Genomic DNA, 21,470 nt, shown 5'->3' on the forward strand with positions numbered 1-21,470 from the left:
TGCGTGAGCTAGTGTGTGCGTGTGCGTGTGCGTGTGTGTGAGCTAGTGTGTGCATGTGTGTGTGGGTATATGTGAGCGTGTGCGTGTGTGTGAGTGTGTGCGTGTGTGTGAGCGTGTGCGTGTGCGTGAGCGTGAGCATGTGCGTGAGCGTGTGCGTGTGTGTGTGCGTGAGCGTGTGCGTGTGCGTGTGTGTGAGCTAGTGTGTGCACATGCCGTTCCCACCCTTTCCCAACAACACCCGAAGGGTTTTGACCAGCCCTGCGCTCAGCTGAAATTCTCTAGTTTCAAGAAGGGCTCAGACCCTGGCCCACTGCCATGGATGGAGACGTTTTTGTTTTTTTATGTAGATTTTTTTGTTCTAATTGTTTATTGTAAAGAGATGGGAGCTGTGGCGGGACATGAACAGTTGCCCTTGTGTGCACTCATGCAGGAACTCTCACACCTGCGTGCACACAACTGGGCTCTCCACTTGATGCACATGGATTGTGGGACTTTCCTACTCATGCAGGCAGCCCTTTAGGGGACACATTCGATGTGCCAGGCACTGTACACATGTATGTACACTCTTGGGGGGCAGTGGGTTTAGGAGTGTGATGGTGTGCACACGTGCAAGTGTTTAGGCGTGGACTTGTATGTTTTAGCCTGTGAGTTCTGCATGTGTATGTATGTGTGTGTCAGTCTGGGTGTGTGTGTGTACAGAAGCTTTCTACACGCTCACGAATGCGCCTGGGTGTGTGTCTGTGTGTTGAGTGAACTTGTGATGCCGGTTAGCACTTTTGTTGTAGAGTCAGGCCTGCCGAGGTGAGGTCTTGGGAGTTGGGAAACAATAGACCTTGAGCTCTGCCTTTTCTTCCCCTGCCCAAGGCGCCCCACCTGGGCAGGCTGACTATGGGATGGGGCATCTGCCCCAGGTGATGATGGGCTGGTTCCAGGCTCCTGGCACGGCAGCCCGGGAGCCTGGCCCCAAGCCCACCCTGGGGGACAGGGCGAGTGCCTAGCTGGGGAGGGGGCTCAGCATTAGTCCCAGGACGGGTGGGGGGGGGAGCGTGTGGGCTGGGGGGTGGGACTTTGCTTTGAGAGGGCAGGGAAGTCCCACTGACTACCCTCCCAGCCGACACCTGAGCTCTGACCTCCACCTGATTCTCTTCACAGGGCAGGGCGAAACTGCCAAGCCACTCAGACGTAAGACCGACCTCTCACTGTCTGTCTGGCTCCCCCCTCCCCCCTCCCACCCGTTCCTCCTTCCACCCTTGTGGTCCGTGCCACCCAGTGGCATTCTGTGAACCCGTCTGTCGGTCTCTTCTTCCTCTGTCTGTCTGGCTTGCTTGTGAGGGGTGGGGTGGGGGGTGGGGGCGGGCAGCAGGCAGGGCGGAGGGGGTATCCAGGGAAGCTGAGGCCCAAGCAGCTGGGCTCCTGAGTAACTGTGCCTCGTTACAGCCTCGGGGAATCACAGACCAGGCAGAGGAAGGGTAGGGACAGCCAGGATGATGATAGCGCTAGTAGTGCCAGGATGACTGGCTTCCGTGGGTCAGCCGGTAGATTGTCCATGTGATTCCAAATCTCCCAGCTACAAATGGCTCCCTCCCTGCCCGACCGCCACCCCCCCCCCCCAGGACCCCCAGACCAGCCCAGGACCTGTAATGCAGGACTCCTTATTTCATTGGTACTCAGCCCCACACTGTCACCCAAGAGGGTGCCCCTATGAGCCAGGGGAGGACCCTGAGGCCCAGAAAGTGCCTGGGACACACCTCGTCACCCCGCACCGTGACAGAGGAGCCAGGACACGGGACTTCCAGGCCTGGACCCTGTCCTCCCCAGCTCTGCCCGTGACCTTGGAAGCAAGTGCTAGTAACACTAAACACTGAACAAAGACACACTGAGTTCCAGCCACACCTTGAAGTGGATAGGATTTCCTTCATCTAGATGGCAACACGGAGACTCAGAGAGGTGAAGTGACTTGCCCAGAGCCACACAGCAGAGCTGGGATCTGAATCCAGGCCCACTCAGCCTGTTGGAACTATGACCAGGACACTATCTTGCTTGAGAGTGGAGAAGGGGGAAGGTTATATTGAGATGTGTGTTGGAAGGTCAGACTAACAGTCCCGTCCCCGCCCCCAGATTACTGGGGGACTCCTCCCACAGAGGGACTGGTCCTGCAGGGAGTGAGGGTTTCACTAGAGCCCATCCCACGGTTTCCTCCAGCCCCTCTGACTTTGGGCTGGCAAGGCCCACCCAGACCCACAAACAGCATCCCAGGCCCCCCCCCTCCCCCACTGCCCCTTGCAGCCTGCTCTCTCAACATTTCTCTTCTCTGTCCCACAAACCCAGGGTCATGGTGGAGGTGGGAGGGTGATAACATCCCGACAAGACTGGGATTTCTGGGGACAAAGTCACCACCTCCTCCGCAGCGGGGGTGGAGGTGGGGGGATCTCAGACCTCTGTCTCTGCGACACAACCATTGCCCTGCCCAGAGCCTTTGGACAAGAACCAAGAAGACTCCAGGGCGGGGGTGTCAGCAGGGGCTTGAGGGGCTTGGGGATGGGCTGGAGGACTCCCACCCTCACTGGCTGTGTCTCTTGTTATCTGCAGGGAACCCAGATGATCTTCAATGCGGCCAAGGAGCTGGGTCAACTGTCTAAACTCAAGGTGAGGCCAGGGGTGTGGGGAGGAGGTCGGGGTCGGGGGAGGCCTTGGGAGGAGACCCAGAAGAGTGACAGGCTTTGTAGGTTCCCGGACAGGAGCCCTTCTCAGACTGCCTTAAGCACACTTTTTTTTTTTTTTCCCTCTGGTGTATTGGAAAGGTACAGCTTGATCAAGAGTATAAATCATTTATTCCACAAATATTTATGGAGCACCTGCTGTGTGTGCCAGGCACATGCTGGGCACTGGGCACACCGTGATGAAAAAGCAGACCCGCTATCCTACCCCTCACGGTTTTACAGGATTTAGTACCATAGATAGGCAGATCCCTAATGGAGGCCTGCTCCGCCACCTGGCCCCGCTCTCTGTTCATCCAGGACCACATGGTACGAGAGGAAGCCAAGAGCTTGACCCCAAAGCAGTGTGCGGTTGTTGAGCTGGCCCTGGACACCATCAAGGTGAGAAGCCCCACCCCTGCCCATCTCAGGTGGGGCAGGCAGAGGGTATGGCTGGTGTGGACATGAACCTAGATTCAAACCCACCTTCATTCAATTTATGAACACTCCCTGATGACCCGCTGGGAAGGCCCCCGAGGAGCCCCCGACTGGGGGTTGGAGGGCAGACAATTGGATACAAACATCTTTAGTCCTGTGGTCAGGGTGCCGTCGAGGGAAGAATGGGAGCTGGGGTGGCCTGGGGAGAGAGCAGCAAGGACTTTCTAGAAGAAAACATGTGGGAGGTGGGTTTTGAGGAATGCATAGGAGTTCACAAGGCCAAGCAAACAACGTTCTAGGCAGGGGCCCAGCCCATGCGAGAGCATGGAGTCATGAGAGAGGCTGTGGTCGCATGAAAGGAAAACTACTCTGAACACAAATGTTTTGCTAAAATGGAGTTGGCAACATATTAAAGGGGTGGGGTCAAGGAAGGCTTCTTGAAACCTTAATCAAAGAAAAACAAGGAGCCAGAGAAGATCCAGGGCCAGGTGTGGAGAGGACCTCACCACCAGTGATCATAGTAAGCGCAAAGGCCCTGAGGCAGGTGTGGTCTAGGAAGACAATGCAGAGAAGTCAAGGAGGTTGCAGGGTTGAAGCTAATGGGCCTGGGGAGGGGTTGGAGGCACGAGTGTTATTCTGAGGGTGCTGGGAGCCCACTAGCAGGGTGGGGGCAGGAGTGGAGGTGGGGGAGTAGCTGCACCGGACTTGAGTGGAGACCCCGGGTTCACCCAGTGCCTCATTGCAGAGGGCAGAGGGCAGAGGGATGGAGGAGCCAGTAGGGGTGCCTCTGGCCTCACCTCCCCACCCTGTGCCCACAGCAATACTTCCACGCGGGCGGCGTGGGCCTCAAGAAGACCTTCTTGGAGAAGAGCCCGGACCTGCAGTCGCTGCGCTACGCCCTGTCCCTCTACACGCAGGCCACGGACCTGCTCATTAAGACCTTCGTGCAGACGCAGGCTGCCCAGGGTAAGGGGCAGCAGGGTGGCCCCAGGCCAGCATCCGCAGGTGCAGCCCCGCCATTGGCTCGTCTCCTGTGGCATCATGAGCGCGGTAACAGGTCCCTGGCGCTTGTGAACTGCTTGGTCCTGGGCCAGGGAGCAATTCACAGTTTGTGGGAAAATCGATGGACGTCTTAGAGCCAGAAGTGATGGAAAGCTCTGGGGCGGGACCGCTTTGACGGCTAGGACCAAGGTGATTGACAGATTCCGGGGGCGCGCGCCCCGAGGCCTGGTTGACCGCTGTGGTGGGCGGGCCTCTGTGATTGGGGGATGGAGGGGAGGGGGAGGAACTAAGGAGCGATTGACAGCTCTGGCGTGGGCGGGGCTTGTGCCGTCCTGTGGCCAATGAGGGGTTGGCAGCTCCAGGGGAATGGGAGGGACGTCTGGAAGGTCTGGGCTAAGGAATGATTGACAATGAGGGGTTGGCAGCTCCAGGGATGGGCGGGACCCCAACCTTGAGGCGGTGCGGGGAGAGGAAGGTCCATGTCTCAAATTCTTTCTAATCTCGCTGTCCCCCTCTGAGCTCGCACACCACGGCTCGGGTTGGGGGACCGGACTCCAGGGTCCTGGCTCCCCTCCCCGGGGACCCTCCCCTGCTCCCAATCGGCTCTAAGAGCTCAAGCCAGGGCGAGAGGTTGGGTCCCTGCGCCGGCTGAGTCCCGGCAGCGGAGGGGGAGCCTGGAGGGGGGGGGGGGAGCAAGGCCCTGCGCCCCCCGAAAGGGGCCCCTTCCCCACCCCCGGCGGCCCAGGGCGCTCCCCGGGCGTCAGGCCTCTCCGCTCAGCTTCGAGCCCGGTCCACGCTGCTGCTTCTAGTGTCCTGGTGTCCCCCGGAGTGGGAGGCTGTCTGTCTGTCCGTCTGCCGCTGACGTTTCTCTCTCTCTTGTCTCTCCTCCCTGCCACTCGCCGCCCCCTCCGCGCCTCCCCTGCTCCCCCCACGCACACTCGCCCTCCATCCTCGCCCCCGGATTGCTCGTCTCTGCCCCCGCTTCCCTCTCTCCTCCCCGCCCCCGCGATTAGTCCATGGTGGCAAAGGGACTAGGTTTACCCTTAGTGAAGACATTTATCCTGAGAAGGGTACGTGCCTCCGCCGCCCGCCGCCCTCCCTCCCCGCGCCCGGTGCCCGGTGCCTGGTGCCTGCGCCCTCCCCGCCGCGGCTAGTAAAAGGCCCTCCTTCCGCCTCCAGCCCCGGGCTGGACCGGCCGCGGGGGCCAGGGCGGACAAGGAGGAAGGATGGCTTGCTGGTTCCACGTGGGGAAGGAGAAGGGGTTCGAGCCGGCAGCCGAAGCGCAGCTCTTGAGCCAGATCCCAGCTCTGCCGCCCCGAGGCTGGGCGCCAGGGCACCCAGGGCAAGGTCTTCTCCTCGCTGGGCTGGAGGAAGGCCAGGACCTTAATTCATAGGATGCGATGAGTTAAATTCAGAGCAGTTTCTGGCATTTAATAGCGCCTAGCAATTTTAGTTACTGCTGCTGCTGTTATTATTATTATTATTATTATTATTATTATTATATCACTTTTCCGAACGTAGAAAACTACCTTTTGTCCAGGCTCTAACTATGAGTCAGCCCTTGTACTAAGAGCTTCTCAAGGATCTTACCAAGACTCCTTCAAACACCACACTAAGGGGTTAATCATTCCATAAAGGAGGACACTGCCTCTCAAAGGAGACGCCACTTGCCCAGGGATCCTTACCCTGCAGGGGGGCGAGGACTTGGGGGTGGGGGAGGCGCGAGAGAAGCACAGACAGGCCCAGGAAAGACCCTTCCTCTTGGAGCCAGCAAACCACGGGAAGGGGGCTCCCAGCACTGCCCCCCTCCCCCTTCTTACTAGCTTTGGCCTTGGTCTGACCCTCACCCATCCCAACCACTGTCCGGTTCCCTCCTGCCACCCTCAGTCTGGCCCGGATTGAGCTTGCAATGAAGCATCAGCCTGGGGTGGGGGTGGGGAGGTGAGGCTGAGCATGTGATTGGGGGAGGGGAGGGGAGGGGAGGGGCTGAGAGCCTGAGATGATAAGGAAAGTGGCCTGGGGTAGCAGTGAAGATGGGGGTGCACTCCCCAATGCTGGGGTGCTGGGGGTGGGCAGGTTTTTATGCCCTTGAGCCTCTAACTTCCTGCCCCTGGCAAGTGACCTGGATCAACCTTGGACTGACCCATTCTCTTTCCCCACCCCCACCCCAACTTTCCTCCTGTTCCTCCCCGTGCATGGGGTGCACCAAGCGTGGAGAGCTTCCTAGGGGGCTTGGGCGGGCCGGTTGGTCGATGTGCTGGCAGTCACAGGTCCCCAGGCCCCACAGGGTGCCTTTCTCAGAGTCACAGGAGCTTTTAAGCTGCCCTTCAAGGATCCTCATCAAAACCCGTCAGGATCTGGTGCTGGGCAGACACAGACACAGAAGTGCACCTCCCCTCGACTCAAGTAGACAAGGGAATCTGTTGGCTCTGGAACTAAAATATTAGAGGTTGGGTGGGCATCAGGAGTAGCTGGATCCAGAGCCTTCAACAACGCCACTGGTCATTGATCTCTGCAGACACCGCTTTGGGGTGGCCTCTCCCCTCATTAGGCAGCGACAGCCTTGCCAGTTTAGCACCAGACAGAGAGATGCTCTCCTAACAGCCGAAGTCCCAGGGCCAACTCCTACTGGCCCAGCTTGAGTCACATGACCATCCCTCTGCCTCTGACTGCAGCCATGGGCAGGGAATGCTCTAATTGGACAGCCATGGTTCATTCAGCCATACCTGAAGTGTGGGATGGAGCCACCCGGTCTGAGGTGAGGGTGGGGGCATCTCTAAATGGAAACCTGGGATTGTCTATTAGAAGAGGAATGGTGTGGAGGCAGGGAAAACAAGAGGACGTCCATGTGGCCGGAGCAGAGTTAGCAAGGGTGAGCGTGGAGGGAGGTGAGGCAGCAGAAGGAATCGTGAGGCATATTGGGAGGGACACGGCAGGTCACAAAAAGGACTCGGTTACCTCCGAGTGAGATGGGAGGGTTTGGAGCAAAGGAGGGATGTGATCTGACTTCCTGGGGTTTCTCTGGCTGGTGTATTGAGAGAAGCTCAGAGGAGGATGCAAGGAGACAGGCAGGAGTCTGCTATATTGTAGTGGCCCAGGAGTGTGATGATGGGGGCTGGGTCAGGATGGAGGTCAGGGAGGTGGGTGAGATTCTGGATGTATTTTGAAGGCAGAGCTGGTGGGCTCTTCTAATGTACCTGTACTTAGGGAGGAAGTCAAGGGGATCCAGGAGTGAGGTATAGGGTGCCCCAACAGTTTGAGGGTTGACAGAAAAGGAGGAAGTGATAAAAGAGGGTGAGAAGTGACTAGTGTGTAGGATGAGAACGTGGAGAGGGTGGCATTGTTGTAGCCAAGAGGAGAAACTGAGGCACAGAAACCAGAGTGTCAGATTCTGCCACGATGGTGTGTAAGATGAAGACTGAGTTTTGACCTTATGGTGGTCAGTCAAAAGAAAAAAGTGGGGGGCAGACACATTAGGCTCAGAGAAGTTAAGCGATCACAGAGCAAGGCAGTGAAAGGCCAGAGGCCTGGGTTCCTGGCCTCCCCAAGATTACCTGCCACTCCTTCCAACCTTCCGTGCCTCCCTGTCAGGGCTGTTGACCTGGTGCTGCCAGCACATCGTGGGTAGGGGACAGTCCGGGTCCCTTCCGGTGGGTGGGAAAGAAGGGAGCTGACGCCAGCATCCTCCCCTGCCCTCCCAGGCTCCAACGTGGAAGATCCTGTGGGTGAAGTCTCCGTCCACGTTGAGCTCTTCACTCATCCAGGAACCGGGGAACACAAGGTCACAGTGAAAGGTAAACAGCCTGAGGTGGGAAGGGGAGCGCCCCAGCCAGGATGTACGAGGTTCTGAAACAGAAGCCAGACTATCGGCTTAAGCAAGAAAAACTTTTTCATTAAGAAGAAAAAGTTTCCATATAACTGAAAATTCCAGCCCTGGCCAGCGAGGCTCAGGTGATGGGCATCATCCCAGGCACTGAAAGGTTGTTATTCGATTCCTGGTCAGGGCACATGCCTGGGTTGCAATCTTCACCCCCGGTAGGGGGCATGCGGCAGGCAGCTGATTGATGTTTCGCTCTCACATTGATGTTTCTCTCTCTCCCCCTCTCCCTTTATCGCTCTCTAAAAAATCAATTAAAAAATCTTTAAAAACAAGAACTAAAAATCCCAGCAGTATACCACCTTCAGGCATGGCTGAATCCAGGGGTGCAAACAGTGTTAACAGGACTCAGTCTCTCAGCTCCTCTATCCTTTTATTTTGTTAATTAGCATACAGATCTATTTTAGCCATGGCCTAGAACAGTGAAGGCGAACCTTTTGAGCTCGGCATGTCAGCATTTTGAAAAACCCTAACTTAACTCTGGTGCCGTGTCACATATAGAAATTTTTTGATATTTGCAACCATAGTAAAACAAAGACATATTTTTGATATTTATTTTATATATTTAAATGCATTTAACAAAGAAAATCAACCAAAAAAAATGAGTTTGCGTGTCACCTCTGACATGCATGTCATAGGTTTGCCATCACTGGCCTAGAATAACAGTGGCTTGAACAAGATAGAATACATTTTTTTTTCTGAGTTGACTCCAAGGACAATCAAGAGCTGACTCTGAGGCATCACAGTGTTGGGGATCCAGGCCCCTGCCATCTTTTGTTGGACTTCTATCCCTAATGTTTTCCTTCTCTATAGGGTCCCAAATAACTCAGCCCTCACCAGTATCCCAGCCTTCAGCTAGAGGAAAGAGAAGTTTAGGCCCTAAACTTTAGGGCATTTTCCCTTTTAAGCCATAACCATGGCTACACTTAGCTACTGTAGCATGCTGGGAAATGTAGTCTTTTGGACAGGCTTTGAAAACCATGGCCCCAAAATGAGGGAACCTGACCAATCTTCTCCTCCACTTCCTCCAATAGTGGTGGCTGCCAATGACCTCAAGTGGCAGACTTCTGGCATTTTCCGGCCGTTCATTGAAGTCAACATCATTGGGCCCCATCTCAGCGACAAGAAACGCAAGTTTGCAACCAAATCCAAGAACAACAGCTGGGCCCCCAAGTACAATGAGAGCTTCCAGTTGTGAGTTTGGGGTGCCCTGGGGAGGGTGTATTTGCTGGGTTAACCTCAGCCCACGAGGCAGGAGGCATGTCTGATGGGCCAGTGGTTCTTGGGCACAGGGATGTGAGAGGTCATGTCCTAGGTAGGGTTGGTGGGAACGGGGGCACCTTTGTGCAGAACTGACCTCAGTGAGGGAACATTGAGAGGGAGTTGACCACCTTGGGGGGCAGGCAGGTGTGTGTTTGGGGGTTGGCCTCGAGTGCGATATAGCATCATGATGAAGGCTTGTAAAGCGGAGGGGAATCTGAGCAGAGGGGTGTGTTGGTTGGGGCCATTTCTGGGGCTGGAGACTCTGGTGGTTAAGTAGTGTGGGTGGTCATAGTGGGGGGCGGGGATGGGGACTCATGGAGTCAGCTGTGAGCCTTGTCAGGTCTGTTGGGGCAGGTTATCTGGAGGAGCCTGCTGTGGGGACAGGAGTGGACTGTGGTTTGGTTTAGGAAATGGGCGTGTGTATCATGTGAGGTGGGATGGGGTGGGGTCACTCTGGATAGGGATAGGGATTCCTGGTGGGCAGGTGTGAGCTTGGTCAAGGCATCAGGTGTCCAGACGGGAGAGACCCTGGGGAACATAAATAAATCTAATCAGGGGGTACAGAGGGGTTACCTGGGGTGGGGTGAAGTCATGTGGGTGGATTTTTGGATGAGGTGTGAACCTCACTGGAGCAGGGTAACATTGGGGCTGTTCTTGAGGGACAGAAGTGCAGAGGGCATCAGAGCTGGGGAGAGTTGGGGGCCCCTGAGGGACAACAGCCGGCTAGTTGTGTTAGAGGAGCCAGGAGCCAGAGGACTTTGCAGTAGTTGGTCCCCTGACTCAATGCTTGGGAGCAAGAGCAGGGCCTGGTGGGGGCATATGCCTCCTGGGGTGGGCTGGAGTCCTTGAGGGCTAGGAGTGCTGCCTGAGAGCCACTGGGGTGGGGTGGGCGTGGCCAAAGGGAGAGGCTCATCATCTGCTAGCATCAGGGCCGGTCACCCAAGGGGCAGGAGCCCAGCTTCACTAGAGATGTGGCCTGGGGGCAGGGGGCATCAAGCTGAGACTTCAGGGCAGGGTCTGACAGGGAGGGCATCTTGAGGACCTAGGGGCCATGGGGGAGAGGCCACGCATCACGGGGAGAACTTGAGTTCTGGCGGGAGCCTGGTAATGGGGCTTCTGGGTGCAGTATCTGAAGCAGCAGGATGGTGAGGTCAGCTCCTCAGCCGGTTAAGGGTTTGGACGCTGGGTACCAGAGTGGTGGAAACATGGCCTAGCCAGGGGCTCTGGGGGAAGGCCACTGGAGTTGGGACGTGATGTGGCCAGGCTGATGGGATGTCGTTGCGTGGGGAGCAGAATGGAGGGAAGAGAGACATGGCAGACACTTCTTGGTGGTTGTGGTGGGGGAGAGGGGGTCAGCAGCTGTGGACATGGCCCAGCGAAAGGCTGTAGGGCCAGTCACTTGGGGCGGGGACTGATGGCCTAAAGGGGGAGGTTATGAAAATGGGAGGATGGCGCGGGGTGTGGTCCAGCGCGGGGGCGGGGCCACCTGGGTGGTCGAGTGGGAGGGGTCTGGCGTGGGGCGGGGTGGAGCTGGCAGGTGGGCGGGGCCTGACCTGACGCCCCGCCCCCCGCAGCACGCTGAGTGCGGAAGCGGGCCCTGAGTGCTACGAGCTGCAGGTGTGCGTCAAAGACTACTGCTTTGCGCGGGAGGACCGTACGGTGGGGCTGGCCGTGCTGCAGTTGCGTGAGTTGGCCCAGCGCGGGAGCGCCGCCTGCTGGCTGCCCCTCGGCCGCCGCATCCACATGGACGACACGGGCCTCACGGTGCTGCGCATCCTGTCGCAACGCAGCAACGACGAGGTCGCCAAGGAGTTCGTCAAGCTCAAGTCGGACACGCGCTCCGCCGAGGAGGGTGGTGCCACGCCTGCGTCCTAGGCGGGGCGCGCGGGCGGGCAGCACTGCGCCTGCGCGAAGGGGCGGGGCGGGCGCCTGCGTCCTGGGACCTTCCTGAGGGCGAGTCTGCGGGCTCCGCACAGGAGACAGTGTGCGCCTGCGCCCTGGACTTAGCTTCCCACTGAGGAATTGTGAATGGATGATGCCCCGCCCCCTCGGGAGGCCACGCCCTAAAGCGCGGGGAAGGAAAAAGCCACATTCCCCCCTTGCGGCCACGCCTGCCGCGCCTACGGGGTCTACGGAGCTAGGATGGGAGAACCCCGCCCCTTACGGAGGAGGCCTGGTCCCCGGGCTCTGGTCCCCTGCCTCCTGTCCCAAGGAAAAGCCATAAGACGGGTCCCCAACCCCTGGGGCCCAAGACCAGTTGCCAAGTATGGAACTTTCGGCTCCCTCGAGGGGCAGGCCCGAGGCAAGGGGCAGGGCTTCCTGGAGCACCCCCTGGTGGTCTGGGGGCTGGAGGGGCTAGGATGGTGGACCCTTGTGCAAAAAATAAACGGGGAGAGAGAGGAGGATGGAATTTCAAAAGCACATGCGCCCTCCGGCGCCCAAACCCTGGGGGCCCAGGGAAGGGCTCTGAGGCACCCGCATTTCCCTGTGGGTTTTTCTCCTCTTTACCCCCCACATGCCCAGTCCTCATATCATAGAGTTCAGCTCACTCATTTGACAGATGGCAGAAAGCCGCAAAGCGTTGTGAGGGACCCAGTGCCGGCCTTGTCCCCACTCCCTTTGGCCTGTGTGCCCCATCCGAGGGTGGGCTGAGATGACCCCACAGAGCTCCCCATTGCTGCTAACCCCCCTCAGGGGACCTCCCCCAACCCTTACAAGGAATGGGGGTCTGGGCCAAGCCTACTACTGCCCCCTCCCACCTCTGGTTGCCAAGAAAACCGCCTGCCCTCAGCCCTTTCTGCTAGGACCCCATGGGAGCTACCCTGAGAACTCGACCTCCTGCCAACAAAAAGTGAGGATTTGGGATTCTCTGGACCCAGCCCCCAGCCCGCTTCTTCCTCTCCCAGAATTCTCCAGACAGGAAAGAACAGAAGAGACTAGAAATTCTAGGGGTACAGGTGTGTGTTTGTGGGGACCAGGGGTGGGGGGGGGGGCCTCTCCAGCACCAGCCTGAACACGTTGATTGGGAAATTTCCTCCCTCTTTTCCCAGAGAACTTACTCATCCCGCAGAACTCAGCACAAATATCTCCTCCTGTAGAAAATCACCACTGTTCCCCCTCAGGACTCCCCACCCTTTGCCCTAGAAGCAGTGGGACTGGGGGTGTCGGTGACCGGCTCTGTCTTCTCCAGGCTGGGGTCTGAGGCCCCCCAAGGCCCACGCAGGCTGGTGGGCACAGGGATGACAACGAGGCATGCCTAGTTGAGTTATGTCTTGGGGCACATCTGTGTGTGCCCACGCATCCACATGTGTGTCTGTCCATGACCATCCCTATCAACCTTCGCCTCCAGCACAGATCTGGGCACACAGGAGGTGTTGGAGCCCGACTGTGGCTGAGGCACAAGACAGAGGGAAGAGGGGATGTGGGAGAGACGGGAGGAAACCGGGGAGCTGGCAGGGTTTGGAACCAGGAGCAACAAGGCTCAGAGAGGAGCAGGACTTGCCCCAAGGCCGCCCAGCGAGCTTGGAGGACCCCTCTAGGCTTCTGCCGCCTCACCTGGGGTGACCAGGGCTCTTAGCCCCGACGGGGTTGCATTGGCCTTGCTTCATGCCAAAATATGGCCCAAGTTTTCCATGGGTCGGGAAGAAGAAGGAGCGTGGGCCTCTGACGAGGTAGAGAGGTGGGCAGGAGGGACATCTTGGGCAGAGCCAGTCCCCTCCCCAAGAGGGACAGACGCAGAGTGAGGACATAGACCAAGAGAAGGAGGGAGAGAAGGAAAGTCAGGAAAAAGATCACACCCCAGTGGGGACAGAGAGAGACCTTGAGATGGAGAGAGACTCGGAGACGGGGAGCTGCAGAGGCAGAGAGAGGAGAGAAGGCAAAACTGGTGACCTGGAAGGAGAAGGGACCGACTCTGGCTCTCACCAGCCTCACCTAGGAGGGTCTACCTACAAGGAGGAGGTACCTGGCCATGTCCCCCAAACTCCCAGACTCAGGCACCAGAGCCTGAAACCTCACCATGCCCCCATCAGAGATGCAAAAAATACTTAACACCCAACTAGAAATCCTTGGGACCTCTCTGCTGGGACCTCAGAGACCTTTTTGTCCCCAACGTCCAGCCCCTGCACTGTCCATCTTGCAGATGGGGGCGCCGAGGGGCGGGACCGCAGGAACATCCCAGAGTCGCCCCAAACTCTGCCGTCTGGATGCAGGGGAAGGGGAGCTCTCTGGGGACTTGGTTTGTATCCAGACCCTGAACGTCCCCTGGACATGCTTTCCTAAGAATTGTCAAGGACCAAAGTCGTCTTCGCTGACACGTGTTGCTTTTCTCTTTGCCTTTTATTTTTTTAAAAGAGAGAAATCCAGTTGATGGTGTTGAGTAAGACCTCCTCCCCCACCCCCCGCCCCACCCCCATCCCCTCACCCCTGCCCAGCCATAGTGACTCCAGGCTGGGTCACAGGTGTAGGATTCCCTGTGCATCCCGGCCACACAGGTGGGCACAGGGGGTTCAGACCCATTCCTGGCCCCGCCCCTCAGACCCTGAAACCTGCCAGGGAGGTTTTCCTCTACGCGTCTCCTCTCAGCATGTAATTGCAAATGTGAACTCAAAACACTTTTAACTCCATCCTGTCGGTCTAGCATCGTCACAGATGCCCCCATTTCTCTGTAAATATGTGACTTGGAACAAATGTCTAAAACCCATGAAAAGTGGTCATGAATGCATGATGTGGAGATGTTTTGCACTATTCTGATTTTTTGGTCTCTGTAAAAATATTTTATTAACAGCAGATATTAAAAAAAAGAAAAAGCACCCCCGCCTCGGAGCATGGTGATGGCTCTGCATTCCCAGAAACACAGAAATGCGCACGCAGCCTTTCCTATGGGCAGATGCCGTTGCAGCGCTCCCCACTTCACAGGGCAGGAAAAGGGGTGGAGTCAGGATGCGAACCCCGGACATTGGGCAGCTGTTGCTCTTAGCTCAAGCAAGTTAGAACACCAAAGCCAGGGACACCCCCCACTGCCCCCCAATTCAAACCAGAGCCCCATGTTTGGGATTTTGTTTTGATGTAGCAGGTGAGAATCTCATTTAATCTCATTTTATTTGTTTTGTTTTATTTCTTTAATCTCAAAGAACAGAAACTTCCTTTTTCTACAGCTAAACTGAATTTCTGCTTTGAGCCTTCATCTCATCAGGGAGCAGAAACTGAGTCTCATTCAGCTCAGATTTCCTCGGTAAATTCAGGGACCCCCCTCCTAAGATCTGGGCTACTTCTGTGTTTGAGTGGCCAGAGCCCGGCCATGGGATTCACCATCGGGAATGGGTTTCATGAATGCTTTTAGTTGCAAATTAAATTTAAAAAGGGGCTAGCCCTAGCCGGTTTGGCTCAGTGGATAGAGTGTCAGCCTGTGGATTGAAGGGTCCTGGGTACAATTCCGGTCAAGGGCACGTACCTCAGTTGCAGTTTCCACCTGGCCCAGGCCCTGGTCGGGGTGCATGCAGGAGGCAACCGATCGATGTGTTTCTCTCACATCAGTATTTCTCCCCCTTCTTTCCCTCTCTCTCCCACTCTCTGTAAAAATCAATGGGAAAATATCCTCAGGTGAGGATTTAAAAAAAGGGGGGGGGTGCTAAAAGTGGAACAAAGAGTGGCTAAACCACAGGAGTTACCCCTAACTCAGCCATTCCACCCCCAAGACTTGCACGTGGGCAGCAAGACGGAAAGCACCGCCAATGCGGTCTTTTCCCACGGGGATATTATGCAGCTATAACATGGATGAACCACAGCTGTCTGCATGGTGTCGAAAGGGCCAGCCCCCGCCGGGGGGCCCCGAGTGTCCCCAAACATCCTTGGTGGCAGTGCCAGACTGAAGACCTGATCTCTGCCCCAAGACCCAGCAGTTTCCATCGCAACACAGGTGGGCCATGCCGCGTTGGGTAACTGCTCACGCCCTGAGGGGGGGGCTGGCTTGTTTGCTGCTTGCTACAAGCCATGCTCAGCCTTTGGCCCTGTGTCCCTCAGTACGTGGGGTCCGTCATGTCACCCATGGGGCTCAAAGATCGAGGAGCGTGCTGCTTGCTGTGCTGTGAGAAGCGTTCATTTGCAACTACAAGCATCTTGCTCCGATCCTCTGAGTCTCAGAGCCGCACCTCTGGACGGGGAACAGGGGTACTTCTGCCATCCTCCATGGGTAAGGTTTTCCTCTGACAAATGACACGAGTGAATCTTAGAAATGTGACACCACATTTGTAAAGCTCAAAGACTCGCTATACATATTTATACCCACAAATACACTCACAGAGATAAAATTTAATGATACCTAAATGTGATTAATAAAAAACAATAAGCATGGAACTAAGGATTAAAAAATTGAGGACTCCACTCCAGACCCATCAGGATAGCTACTATTTTTTTAAAAAAGTGTTAGGAAGGCCCAGCCAGTGTGGCTCAGTAGTTGAGCGTCAACTTATGAACCAGGAGGTCACGGTTGGATTCCCAGTCAGGGCACATGCCCGGGTTGCAGGTTGGATCCCCAGTAGGGGGCGTGCAGGAGACAGCCAGTGGATGATTCTCTCTCATCATTGATGTTTCTCTCTCTCCCTCTGCCTTCCTTGCTCTGAAATCAATTACATATTAAAATCAAAAACATTAAAAAAAAAAAGTGCTAGCAAGGATGTGGAGAAATTGGAACCCTTGTGAACTGTAGGTGGGAATGTAAAATGGTGCAGCTGCTGTGGAAAATAGTATGGAGGTTCCTCAAAAAATTTAAAAAAAGAATTACCATGTGACGCAGCAATTCTACTTCTGCATATATGTATCTGAAAAAAAAAAATGAAAGCAGCGTCTCAATAACATACTTGCACACCCATGTGCATAGCAGCATTAGTCACACTAGCCAAAAGATGACCCTAGCCGGTTGGCTCAGTGGATAGAGCGTCGGCCTGCGAACTGAATGGTCCCAGGTTCAAGGGCACATGCCCAGGTTGTGGGCTCAATCCCTAGTGGCGTCGTGAAGGAGGCAGCAGATCCATAATTCTCTCTCATCGTGGATGTTTATCTCTCTATCCCTCTCCCTTCCTCTCTGAAATCAATTTAAAAAATGTATTAAAAAAGATGGAAGCAACCCGAGTGTCCACTGATGAATGGAGAAACAACATAGTCCATCCATACGATGAAATATTAATCCGCCTTAGAAAGGACATGCTGACCTGCTAAGCGTGGTGAGCATTGAGGACATGGTGCTGAGCTGAATAAACAAGCCACAAAAAGACAGATACTGGGTGACCCCACTCACATAAGGTCCCCAGAGGAGTCAAGGTTCACAGAGACAGAAAGTGGGATGCGTGGGTGCCAGGGGCTGGGGGAGGGGAATGTGAAGTTAGTGTTTAATGGGGACAGAGTTTCAGTTTGGGAAGATGAAAAAGTTCTGGAAACGGATAGAGCTAACGGTGGGACAACGTACATGTATGCCATGAGGTCGTACACTTGAACGTGGCTAATTTTATCTGAATTTCACTTCAAGTTAGAAAACAACAACAAACATAGGTGGCTGGCCAGATTTGGTCCATGGACCATCGTTTGCCCGCTCCTTGACCGAATAATTCTTCTTCAACGTCCCCCCCTCACTGTTCCCATCCTTAGGCAAACTCTAGCACCACCCTCATGCTCACTCCACCCTCCACTCACACCGGCACCCTCAGCCTCAGCCTCACCCTCTCCTCGCCCTCTCATCCCCTTCATCTACCCTAATCTCTCCCCCGTTTATCCATTGCCTTTTCATCGCGTCACCTGCCAACATAGCAGGACCACCCAGGCAATGTCTACGAGATGTACATTCGGTTTCCTGGGGGGTTGAACACAATGATGTGGTTCATGACCTCTGTGAGATTACATTTCATTACATAACTTATTGCATTGCATGTAATTACCCTGCTCCTAATCCTGCACTTACACATAATAGTTTCCGTGACTATGCCTCCTGCAATCACACAATCATCCTCGCCATCCCATGCTGTACGGTAATTAACGAGAAGGAAGTTGTGGGTAGACAGCAGCACCCGCCCCACCCACCCCCTTTCCCGCAGAGGCTGCAAAGCTGCTGCCACGCTCTCAGACTCCCGTGTTGCTGGGCACCTGTTGGGGTCCACCAGCCGGAGGCACCAGTGGGACCTCAGATGGAAGAAGGAACTGCTATCTTGGTTTTTCCTTCTCTTCGCTCTGTCGGCAGCCAATGTTGGCGGGCTCTGAAAGCAGGCGTGCTGGCCGGTGTGGCTCAATGGTAGAACATCAACCCATGAACCAGGTCACAGGTGGATTCCCTGGTCAAGGCATATGCCCGAGTTACGGGCTCGATCCCCAGCAGGGGGCGTGTGGGAGGCAGCCAATCGATGATTCCCATCACTGATGTTTCTATCTCTCTAAAAATAAAAAAATCAATAGAAACATTTTTTAAACTGCCCTGGCCGGGGTTCTCAGTGGGTAGAGTGTTGGCCCAGGCACCAAAGGGTTGCAGGTTCGATCCCTGGCCCTGGTTGGGGTGTGTGCGGGAGGCAACCAATCAATGTGTCTCTCTCATATCAATGTTTCTCTCTCCCCCCCTTCACTCTCTCTAAAAATCAATGGGAAAAATATCCTCTGATGATGAAAGAAAGAGAGAAAGGGAGAGAGAGAGAGAGAGAGAGAGAGAGAGAGAGAGAGAGAGAGAGAGAGAGAAGAGAAGGGAAGGGAAGGGAAGGGAAGGGAAGGGAAGGGAAGGGAAGGGAAGGGAAGGGAAGGGAAGGGAAGGGAAGGGAAGGGAAGGGAAGGAAGAGAAAGAAAGAGAGAGAGAGAGAGAGAGAGAGAAAGAAAGGAAGGAAGGAAGGAAGGAGAAAGGAAGGAAGGAAGGAAGGAGACAGTTGTGGATCCTATTTCTTAATCACAGATATGGGGTCTGTGCCCGAAGTTGGAGGTTTCAAGGACCCCCTGACTTCCTGTCTTCTATGGCTGTGGAGGGACTCAGTTCCCTGGGTGAGCCAGTCTGCAAAATCATTCCTACAGGACCAGCCGGGTCCTGCCCTTCTGCACCAGAATTTGGCAAACAATGGCCCCTGGGCCACATCTGGCTCACTGATTGTTTTTATAAATGAGCCTGCAACTGAGGTACACGCTCTAGACCAGGAATCGAACCCGAGACCCTTTGGTGCAAAGCCCGACACCCCAATCAGTGAGCCCTGCCGGCCAGGGCTGTGGCTGTTACTGTAATGGCAAAAGGAACTTCGCACATGGGATTAAGTGAAGGATTTTGAGATGACAGGGAGATTATTCTGGATTATTTGAGTGGGTTCTAAATGTAGTCAACCACAAGGGTCCTTACAAGAGGAACCAGAGAAGCCAGATGAAGAAGTGGATGTGATGAGGGAAGCAGGAGGTTCGCGTGGTGCAGGAAGGGCTCGCAGGCCCAGGAAGCCAACAGTCTCAGAAGCCGGAAAAGGCAAGAACACATTCTCCCCCTCGATCCTCCCAAGGAACCAGCCCCGCTGACACTTTGCAGCCAGCGCAACTGATTTCAGACTCCTGGCCTCCAGAACGACATGAGAGTAAATGTGCGTGTTTTATTACTTATTTTTAAAATCCTCGCCTGAGGACATGCTTAGAGAGAGGAAGGGAGGGAGAGAGAAACAGATCGATGTGAGAGGGAAACATCGATTGGCTGCCTTCCGAACACTCTGACTGCAACCCAGATAATCGAACCAGCAACCCTTCGGCACATAGGACGGCACACAACCAACTGAGCCACTTCAGCGGGGCAATGTGTGTTAAGTCACTAAATCCGTGGAAATTGGTTATTGCAATCACAGCAAGCGGAGACAATGAGCTGATGGACCAACTGAAGGCTTTTTCCATGAACATGAATCACTTTTCAATTAAAAGTTACGTTAAAACTACATACACACACACACACAACACACACACAACACACACACACACACACTATATCCTGGCCGGTGTGGCTTTGTTGGTTGGGCATTGTCCTGTGCACCAAAAGGTTACTGGTTCAATACCCAGCCAGGCATATGCCCTGGTTGTGAGCTAATTGATGTTTCTCTCCCTCTCCCTTCACTCTCTCTCTAAAAAGCAATAGAAACATCTAAAACACTATCAATAGGAACCATTACAGAAGGAATGATCGGCTCTCCTGGAGGGTGAGAGAAAAGGAAAGATCTAAGTTAGATAATTGGATGCGAGGGTGGGGCATTCAGAATGAAATTCAGATCCCCAGGCACTGCCCACAAGCTTCTAACCCAGCCGTGGGCAAACGACAGCCCGCGGGCTGGATCCGGCCCGTTTGAAATGAATAAAACTAAAAAAAAAAAAAAAAAAAAAAAAAGACAGTACCCTTTTATGTAATGATGTTTACTTTGAATTTATATTAGTTCACACAAACACTCCATCCATGCTTTTGTTCCGGCCCTCCGGTCCAGTTTAAGAACCCATTGTGGCCCTCGAGTCAAAAAGTTTGCCCACCCCTGTACCCCTTCGATCTGGAGGCAGAGCCTGAGAAGCTATGTTTCAATCGGAGACATTTTGCAGCAAAAAAACCCACTGCATGCCACAAAGACCCTCTAGGCTCATGTCCCCAAGAGGCCGAATGGTATTGGGTGCAGAGTCTCAATCCTGGCGTGGGGGGGCTTTGGGAGCCCCATCATTCTTTGTTCTGGGGCTGCTTTGTGCTCTACTGGACGTTTAGCTGCATCTCTAGCTTCTGTCCGTCCACTGGACACCAATAGCATGATCACCAGGAATGTCTCCATCAGCCAATGTCCCCGAGGGACCGTATCACTCCCAATTGAGACCCACTGGATTAACATACGATCTGAAAACATGTAACTGTAACAGGTGAGAAGTGATTCCAACGTCCCCTAAGAGGGGACTGGTTACTAAACTCGGATCAGCCTCCCTGGATGAAGGGTGAGGAGTTAACAAGAAATAACTCCGCTGGCCGCTACTGAAGCTCAGAGTGCAGCTTTGTTAGCCCAGGGATTCCAGCTGTTACCAACTTACCCAACTGGAACCCAAGCCCAGCAGCAGAGGTATCACACGATGCTGTTCACTGCACGCTGTGATGCTCTCCAGCCGGAATGGCCCACCCTCCACAGAATGGCGTATGTTACAACCAAAAAGAACCGGTAGAACCGCGTAGATCAGGTCCACAATGTGTTAAACTTTAAAAGAAAATTGGTCCCATGTTTATGAAATAAAAATGTGTTGGATGGGGGAAAAGAAAGCAGGTTGGAGTAGAGTGTATGTAACATGATGCTCTTTTAATTTTAAAAGTGTTATTATTGATTTCAGAGAGAGAAAGGGAGAGGCAGAGACAGAAGCATTAATGAGAGAACCACTGATCAGCTGCCTCCCACACGCCCCACACTGGGGATTGAGCGTGAAACCCGGGGCACGTGCCCTGGCCAGGAATCGAACCGTGACCTCCTGGTTCATGCGTCGATGCTCAACCACTGAGCCACACCAGCCCAGCACATGATCCTCTTTTTAAAAATGTGTATAGATATGCTCCAGGCAGGTGGATAAGGCTAGGTTTTTTACCAAAATGTTCTCTGAGGACGACTTAGTTTTGCTTTTTTAGTTTGCTTAGTTGCACCCTAAGCACTTAAGGATCTTGAGAACCCTGAACTATTTGACACAGGAAATCCAAATCCCTGGGGTGGGGCCACCGAGGCCTCTGCTCCAGGCCGTGTCCCCGAGACCCCCAGGTGCCCAACTGCCCGCTGGCGCCTCCTGCAGCCACTTCCTCCCTGTCTCATGTCCCACCTCCATCGGGGCTTCCTGTGGGGACCTCCTGGATACCAAACCCCCATCTTAGTCCGTTTTCTGGGGACTCCCAACCATGAAAGCCCCCCCTCCACAGTCTGTCAACTGAAACAACCCTGCAGCTGGCCCCACAGGATAGAGTGAGCTTGGCCATCTGTCCCTGGGCTATTTTAGGGGGTGCTTCACGGACAGGCTGGGCCACAGGGCTCTCCCTGCCCCTCACCCACACTCACGCCCCCCTCAGCCCCTCTCCGGCACTGGTTGCAGCCCACACCTTGGCCGGCAACGGGCGAGGGGACTGGGTGTGGTGTGTCGGCAGTGAGAACACCGCCCTGGCCTGGCGACTCGGTTGGTTGGAGCGTCATCCCGTCCCAGACGCCGAAAAGGTT

The 21,470-nt window shown here is 54.9% G+C and overlaps 1 protein-coding gene across 1 annotated transcript in view; it reads left to right on the top strand.

Annotated features, from left to right (window-relative positions):
• UNC13A (unc-13 homolog A) overlaps positions 1 to 14,087 on the top strand; it is a 67,362-nt gene extending 53,275 nt beyond the window's left edge. Inside the window, exons 36-42 of the mRNA XM_081092454.1 lie at positions 1,153 to 1,182; positions 2,590 to 2,646; positions 3,018 to 3,098; positions 3,953 to 4,100; positions 7,838 to 7,930; positions 9,048 to 9,207; positions 10,851 to 14,087. Coding sequence (XP_080948580.1) covers positions 1,153 to 1,182; positions 2,590 to 2,646; positions 3,018 to 3,098; positions 3,953 to 4,100; positions 7,838 to 7,930; positions 9,048 to 9,207; positions 10,851 to 11,151 — 870 coding nt within the window. The 3' untranslated portion in view covers positions 11,152 to 14,087. The remainder of the gene's footprint in view (positions 1 to 1,152; positions 1,183 to 2,589; positions 2,647 to 3,017; positions 3,099 to 3,952; positions 4,101 to 7,837; positions 7,931 to 9,047; positions 9,208 to 10,850) is intronic.
• Positions 14,088 to 21,470: the final 7,383 nt, after the last annotated feature.

This window comes from Myotis nattereri, assembly GCF_964212035.1.
Source record: "Myotis nattereri genome assembly, chromosome: 5".
Classification (NCBI taxonomy): domain Eukaryota; kingdom Metazoa; phylum Chordata; class Mammalia; order Chiroptera; family Vespertilionidae; genus Myotis; species Myotis nattereri.